We start from the raw sequence: 9041 nt of genomic DNA, 5'->3' as shown, positions 1-9041 counted from the left end.
AATTTCAAAATATTGAAAAATCATTGATAGGCTGTTTAAAGTTAATTAGCAATATATAAAGATGCCTTTTGAAAAAATTTAAAAATATTTTTATTCTTTAATTTATTATAATAAATAATACTTTTATTTTAGACTTATAAAAAACTGCATATAAATCAGTTTCATAATTCTGTTAAAGGTATAGCATGCTTTTGTTAATATAAACCCAGTATTTATGAAATATAAAAAATATTTGAACTAATTTTATGCAATCATGATATAGCGACCTTACTCAAAAATGTTTGTTTTCGTTTGGACAACACGGGTCGTCGTATCGGGGGGTTTACTGTATATATTATCACATAAAACTTAAGTAAACTAAAGACCATTCAATGTATAAGAAATTGATGGATGTGTAGGATTATCATTAATTATTGTCTATTTATTATTTTAATTGAATAATGCATGTTTTGTTTGTTTACCTTAAAAATCTGTTATCCGGGAAAATCTATTTTCTGGACTAGCCAAGTATGGGACTTTCCATGGAATATGTTATTTCATTGTGTGTTTTTTGCCTTTTAAAAATTTAATAAATATTATTTCCTTAACTAAAAATAAAAAACGCACAAACTATTTTCTATTTCGATGTTTTATTGGTGCTTTATATTTCTAAAGTGTCTAAAGAAATACTCTGTAAAACAATGATAATTTTCCTTTTAAATTTGAAGTTCAAATTCTTAAAGCATAATTATGCTAAAGAAATGTGTTAAATGATATTAGCAGTTATTAATGGTAAGAGGAAAATATAGACTGCTGATGATTGTATGTGACATCACAAGAATGCAATTATTGTAAAAATTCCAATTGTTGTCAAGTTTTCATTTTCTATTTGATATAGATATAAGCTATCTACAAATATAACAACTGAGTTACTATTTCAATATACTAGCTTTTGGTATGCTTTAGAATGCAGCTTAATTTATAAATTAGTTTGATCTTCATCATAACAATAAAAAATCATTTGTTTGAAACGTTTAAGAATGTTACTCAGGCACAATTGTTATTACAAAATTTAATTTTTTTGTAATAACTTAACTAACTAGATGCAATATTTTGAATAATGATATTAATATTTTACATCTAGATTTTGGTAGTTTTTAAAAACTTAACACAATTTTTATCTTTTTCTGAAACTTTATTTAAATCAATAACTTAATAAAGTATAATGTATAGCAGTATTTAAGTTTTTTTTTAAACTATTATTGTTCATTTTATTTAGTTAACATTTTGAAATGAGTTGTTTTTGTTGATATAATAATTTTTTTTATTATGTTTCTTTTCTTGTTAAACATATGTGTGGGTTAAATACATCCATCCATTTTTTTACATATTTTGGTTGTGATTTAATTTTTTTATATATAAAATTTATTTTTATAATTTTATTCAGTTTTATAGTGAAAACTGTGATGTATTCAAAGTAATGAATTTGTATTATGAATTTTTAGAAGCAAGGTGTCCATTTTTATGTTTGAAATCTCATAAAGCACATTTTGCATGTCTCATACTATCGTATCAGCACAATATTGTGTGCTATTGAACTAACAATTATTTATTGTGTGTTACTGAACTAATCAAAAAGTTGCCATAAATACTGAGAAAGAAATTGATGCCAAATTTTTTTATGCCAGTATGATTTAATTATTGCTTAGATATTTTCTTGTTGGTGTTGGATATTTATTCATGCATTATTTTTTTAATATGTCAGTTTTAATCAATGTGTTTTCATGTAAATCTTGAAAGAGAAAAAGCAATTCATTTTTTTTATTGTGAAAATATTACTATTTTAGTTGCTATTTGTTATTTTTAATGAACTTTTTGCATTTATGCTGGTTTTCCAGTTTAGACATATCTGTGTAGTAAAAACTGAGAATATTAGAAGTAATAAAGTTTTTAATCAGTCAAATTGTTTGCTTCATTCTAGAAATAACGTTTTTATTTTAACTTCATTTTTAAATCATTAGATAATTTATACTTTTCTTTTCAATGAAGAGCTCATTTACCTGAAACTCTTGCTTTAGACATTAAGGCAGTGGTCGGAACTCCTGGGCAATGAATTAAATGGTACCAGGTCGTCCAAGGATCATTAAATAGTTTAATTTCATTTACTGTGGGATATTTTTCTCGTGTTTGTATGACTTTCCATGGACGAGAGGTTAAATGGGAGCTGTGAAACGTCACCTAAAGCCTTACCAAAAACATGCAGGTAATTGCATTTTATTTTGAAGGCACATTTAAATACAATTAGGCTAAAATTATTAAATTAAAACTATGTAAGCAATCAACGTTCCTTCCGCATGTCACAGTAAAATTATCAAATGTTGACCTAACCACAGCGATAAAAATGCTAGGGAGTACTGCATTAAAATATCAGACTAGATTTGATACAATATTTTTTTTTAAATAGCCTTTACGAAATTTGTAATATTAATTTTGGTAATCATAGGTACTAATATTATAAACCTCTAGTCTATTTTTAAATTATAACTTTGAGGGTAAATTTGAGCACAAACGTTAGAATTTTTTTGTATCATACTAACAACAAATCGTAATGCATAAACACAAAAAAAAAATATCTTTTTTTTCCCCTATCAATAATATGGTTAGCTGTGTTTTGAATTAAAATCTTCAATTAAATGCAACTATATATATTTTCATTATTAAATTTTTAAAAGAAAAAGTCTAAACAAGAATGTTTATAGCTAGATAAAAATAATAAAACCATGCTAAGAATTTAGCTTTTAGTTCAAAATATAGCTAACAGTATGAAATATCTACATACGAAAATTTTTTTACAAAATCAATGTCCTTCTGAAAATGCATTACGTATGCAGACTCGGGCAACCTTTTGGCACACATTGAATATAGCTAGTTACAATTCTTTCGTTGTCACCTAAATTTGTCAAAATTTATTTGAGAATCTCAGATTTTTTTAAAAATTATTCAATAAAGTCTAACGTTCTTTGAAGAGGCTGATTTTTTTTGTTTTTTGTTTTTCAGTAATGGTAACAAACTTTCCTCAAACGGTGTTTGCATATTATAAAGCTCTGTAAATATGTAATTTTCAAAATAATACTAAAATAATTAAAAATCCTAACACTCATCTCAATTTAAAGATATTTAGAAAGCTAATAAAGAGATGTTCTAATAAAAAATTACCTGTTTTTATCAACTGTAAGTATGGGGTTCCATAGTGGTTGCATTTAGTAGTAACTAATGTAGCTTATTTCTAGTGTCAAGGAATAAAATTTTCAAGAAATAAAATTTTTTATTCTTTGTCACAATTATTTTAAAATCAAACATTTTTCTATGTATAAAAAACAACTATTGTAAAAAATTATTTACAGACTTGGTTTGTTACACAGCTCATAGAATTATCTGATTATTTTATAACAATACAACTCTTACACTCAAACTGATTATATATTACAAAACACATACACTTAATGTCAATTTCATGTCTGATAAATAATCCAGTGCTGAACCTAGAATGCAGATTCCACTGATAGACAAGTTTGTAAACGGTTTTAGACCTATCTTTGCAGAAGTGTTGAAAAAGAACTCACCAGTTATTAATTACCATAAAAAAGGACTTGGGAGGCTTTCGTTTGCAAGTGATTCTTTTCATTTGATAGCCTATAGAGAAAAATTGAAAACCATTAGACATCTGTAAATCTTTTATGCAGATTAACCCCATAGCACACATTTTTTTAGAAACAAACTGGCAATAAAACATTTTTATAAAACGCACTTAAGAACATTTTTCTGGCAGAAATATACAAAATCAATCGAAATTTTGTGTGTTCTTTTGTTTTTTGGTTTAAGGCTACATTTTATTTTAGAATAAACAAATGTTACAACTTACAATCCTATGTAAATGATAAATACAAATACAATGGTTACTAGTAGTCAGAATTGGGTTTTTGACATGACACGTCAAAAAGTGTGAGGAACTGTCAAAAACCTGGGGCAAACTTCTTTTGTGACATTGGGAACATTTTATTAGATACTAAATCATGCTTGCACAATTTATATATATCATACTATAATCATGACTTATATTATATATCACATATAAAAAATATTGCTAAAATTATTAAAATAATTAATGGTTTTCTTCAAATGGTAATCTTAATACTTTAAGACCCATATTGTAACCATTCAGTTTATATTACAGGTAATAACGATGAGTGTTGTTAATTATTATCAATCTAAATAATAATTTTATTTCTTTTATATTATATTTAAAGCAAGTTTTCTACATAAAGTAAAATTAGAATGTTCGCAAAAAATGTCTGATCTCGATGTTATTAACTATATTCAAGGGAGCAGAATATGTCAGTCTGTGCGAACAAGGCTTTGGAGGAAATTCAGACAGTAATGGGAAAATTTTTGGTCTGAAAAAATTCCAAAAATTTTTTTTTATTAAAAAATGTTTTGCTTTTTGCAAAACTTTTTCTTGTTAAAAAACATTTATCAATTTGTGTATTGATTAGTTTAAATTCCTTAAATTAATAAGTGGCAGCTTAAATTTAATTTAATTAATTAATACTATTTCAATTTTTTTTTTAGATTTCTATTATCTTATAACACAACAAATCAATTATGATTTTTTTTCGTACATAAACTTTTATTTTCGAAAAATGTTTTGAAAAAAAAAAAAAAAATTTAAATTTTGGGAAAATTTTGTTACAAAAAGAAACTTTGTTCATAGGCTATATTTGGCTCTGAAAATTTTCTGCCTTCTTGCTTATGTGTACAATAATATTCTCAATATTCGTGAACTAATATTAATTAGATTAACATATTATTAGTTCACTGATTTATTAGTGAACTAATAATATGTTAATCTAATTAATATTGGTGATTAATTAGTGAACTAGTACGTCTATTTTCTAGACTATGCAGCTCAGCATCAATTGAAAGAATAGTTTGAAATTTTGGTCTAATTCACACAAAACTGAAAAATTAACTTAAAGTACAGAAAGTACATATATATATATATATATATATATATTAGGGAAAGGATAATTTAAATGGGGGGGGAATTAAAATTGATTTTGCATATAATGAATAAGCTGGTTGTTTTTGTATACTTATTTTCAATAATTTAACAAACTAAGATTGGATAAATTTGTATTTTACACATTTTTATTTATAATTATTTAATATATTTTTTACCAAAATTTGGGGGTTTTAACTAAAAGAGAGTTTAATATCAAAATAATTCAAGAACATAATTAATTGATTACTTGTAATGTTATATGTATGTTTATTTATGAATACTTCTTATTTATAATGCCAACAATTATCCTTGCACTAAAATATTGGGTTTCCATACTTGCGAAAAACTATGTCAAAAAGGGTTTTTTGACATGACGTATAAAATCATAGTTAAAACTGTCAATTGTCAAAAACTTGCCAACCCTGCTAGTAGTAGTTGATTTCCCTATTTTAGTAGCCCAATAAACAGTGTGCAAAGTCAAGCAGTTTACGGTTAGACAATTTCACGAAGAACAACGCATACCCTCTGTCTCTTCTCAAGCTAATCAAAAACATCAACCACCTGTTGACTGATCACCGCCAATGATGCGAGACTTCGGTGATCTAGAGGGAACAGTGTCTTACACTATGGGAGATAACAGTAACTTGTTATTGCAGATTCTCGGGTGACACTATCTATTAACCCTTTGGTGCAGCAGAGACACTGGTGATTCTATCACATATTTTTATCTGATGCTCTAATTACAAGCAAAAGTATATTTTTGTATTTTTTCAATTATAAAAAACAGTCGAATAGATACTAAAAAAAGTCTGTTACATTATCGAAATTATGTCTGTACTAAAATATAAAATCCAAAGAAAAGCAGTTAGAATTTTTTTTTTCATTCATATTAAAAAATTTACCAATAATTGACTTTGTAAGTAAAAGAAATTTAAATGATGAATAATTGTTTCTCTTAGATCCAAATAACTGCAAATTTGAAAAATTATAGTTTGGACAATTTTACCATTAAGGCAGAAAAAGACACCAGTCATGCTATATTTCATAATTATTAAAATGCTTAATATAAAATATTTCACTTATTTTGACCTAAATTAAAACAAAAAAAATAACAAAAGTATGAAAAATATGTTTAATAAAAATTCTGCATCAAAGGGTTAATCAGACTTATTGAAATTTGTGATAAAGTAATGCTCAATTTAATTAAGTAAAAACTGAATTTCACACAAGGGATCTTTTGAGCAGAGAGTAATTTGAAAATATATTATATTTATTTAATTTGAGAGTATATCGTCAAATATATCATTTAAAAAAAATAATCTTTCTGAGAAACCGAGCAAAATAAAAGAAACTTTTATACATAATTTATTTGGTTTTGCACATCTAACTTGCGTAACAAAATAATAAAAAAAAGTACTTTTTTCCTTATTAGCAGTGGAAATTTATACTGATTCTGCATTTTGTGATAAAAGCACAAAATTGTTATTGTTATTATATGACATGAATATGATTTTTAGATATTTTATTGGAACACAACGTATTTCATATCAAAGGGTTACACATAGGAGGAGCAAGAAGGAGTTTAAAAAAGAAAAAATGTGCTTTAAAATATTCATCTAGACAAGGCTTGGTTTTCAATGTATTCTTTTACACTGAATCAAATTCCAAGATGATAGGGTTAATTATAGTTAATAAGTTACTTAAGTTTTATGCTAACCATTATTCGTCCGAAATTAATATTCTACGTTCAGCAGTATAGGCTAAATACCAAATATTTGTATGTTGCATTTCTAATTTAGAAGTAGCAATTGTTATTTATTTTTTAAAATTTAAATTTTTTAATTATAATTTTACAGTGTTGAGCATAATCTTGTATATCTTTACAATTTAAAAACTCCTTGAAAAAGTTTTTTTTTGCAATAACGGACCCTATTTGCACAAATTCATAAAAGCGGACCCTGGTTGAAAGAATGTGAGTAATTTTTTCACAATTTCACGAAAAACGGACCTTTCACAAAATGTCTGGACAGACCCCTGCCTATTTAATTAAGGAATTAATATTTGAAAAAACTGTATTAACATCAATTGTCATCCACTACAAGTTTTAAAAAAAAACGTATTTGAAGTTGAGTGGATGAATAAAAAGTATTTTATTAAGGATTGTGAATTTGAAGAAGATATAGGGAGAGTGTGAACTAAAAATAAGAATTGAAAAACAGTTTTGTACATAAACCTATTTAAAAATCTTACATTATTGTCTAGGCAAATGAGAAATCACACCATATATTTTTTTAAAAAAAACATTTGACACATACAGGTTATTAGTGATGTAACGAATAGGGATGTAGCCGAATACCGAATATTCGGTGGCCGAATACTTACTTTTTAAAAATTTCTCTTTGATTGTAATTTTGCAATTAAAGTAATTTTCAAATTTTAAATTAAAAATGAAATAAATATTAACAAAATTGCTTTTTTAATCTTTGTATATTTAAGAAAATTTTAACAACTTGATTTATTTTTTGTAATAATTTAAATATCTTGCTGCCAATAACAAGGCAATATGGCTTTTATAAATCTAAATAATTAATAATAGCATATTTTAGTTATACTTGTAATTTATATGCTATTTTATTTAAAATAAGAACTCATTAATACTGTTAAATGTATTCTTTACTTTCTTTTTTGTCAGAAAAATTATTAAAACCCAGAAAATTAAGCTTGTTAAGTAGCTTGTTTCTCTAAGTATCAAGATATCCATTAAATGGATAATTAATGTTTTACATTTATAATAAATAATTATATAATCATATATTTCTAGTGCATATTATTGATAAATAGATATTATTAAGGGAATAACAAATACATTTTAATTGCTGATTCAAATAGTATTCACACTTCTATTTAACAAACTATATATATTTGCATTTAATGTAAAAGATTCCAATGCTTGTTTAAATACATATGATGATAAATTTGCAACAATAAAACGTTTTTATTTATGTAACATTATTAAATACACTTCTTAAGTATTATGCAACTTAAATTGAGTAAATGTTAGATTTTCTAATAATTAATGCAGTGAAATGTAACTCTGCAATATTCATGATTAAATATATTTAAACGCACATTTAAAAAAATATCTTTCTTTATTATTATGAATTTATTCAGCCAAATATCTAATAATATTCATATTCAGCCGAATAACTTCAGTATTCGGCTAGGCCGAATACCGAATATTCGTTACATCCCTACAGGTTATTCATATTATAAAAGGTAACCAAATAGAAATATACTTTATCTGATCTCAGTAACTTCTCGGTACAATCTCAGTAACTTCTTGGTATCAATTATGATGTAAATAGAGTAAATATTCCAAATATAGTTTGAAATGATAAAAATCCTAAGAAAATTGTTGACATGATAAGATCAATCCTCAAAACATAAGTCTGCCACCAAAGAAAATAAGAAGCTCCACAGGAGACAGGCACAGTTAATAGTAATGATATAACAACCGATAATAATCGTTCCGTTAAGTTTCCTTTTTTACCAAGAAAAATTCTGATGCTTTCAATACCAAAAAGTAAAATTAATAAAGATGCTTCTGAAAAAAAGTTGCCATTAGGATAAACGAAATAAATTTTCTTGAATATCAACAAAGCAACTTGGGCAAAAACATACAAAAGAAAATACCACCATCCAAAAACTAAAAAAATCTGGTACGGTAATGATGAAAATGGTTTGGTAAAAGAATCTTTTGTAAAAGAAGTCATTTGTAATGTAACTTAAAAAATTATCAAGTATTTACTCGCAATTTTTGTATAAACATAAGAAAGATAATGACTTCTTGTGAGTCGAATAACGTTGCTATAGAAACAGTAAATTGAGTTGAGTTGACACTAATCATATTTTATTAAAATGTTTTAAAGGATCATTTTCTTTGCATACCGTTCGCGCACCTCCGATTGCCATCAGCGGTGCGAGGGAGAATGAGAATGTA

General features: G+C 25.5%; 1 protein-coding gene across 1 annotated transcript; it reads right to left on the bottom strand.

The window, feature by feature from the left end:
• Positions 1–3284: 3284 nt before the first annotated feature.
• Positions 3285–8933, bottom strand: LOC139426716 (transmembrane protein 216-like). Its single transcript, XM_087150983.1, has 2 exons — positions 8338–8933; positions 3285–3672 (listed from the first exon to the last, which is right to left on the bottom strand). Exon 1 carries the CDS (start codon positions 8812–8814, stop codon positions 8392–8394), a length of 423 nt encoding a protein of 140 aa, XP_087007109.1. The 5' UTR covers positions 8815–8933; the 3' UTR covers positions 3285–3672; positions 8338–8391.
• Positions 8934–9041: the final 108 nt, after the last annotated feature.

The sequence above is a fragment of the Parasteatoda tepidariorum genome, chromosome 9 (genome assembly GCF_982258835.1).
Source record: "Parasteatoda tepidariorum strain Cologne lab strain chromosome 9, Ptep-v5.0, whole genome shotgun sequence".
NCBI lineage: Eukaryota > Metazoa > Arthropoda > Arachnida > Araneae > Theridiidae > Parasteatoda > Parasteatoda tepidariorum.
This window is presented reverse-complemented; position numbering and strand designations above follow the sequence as displayed.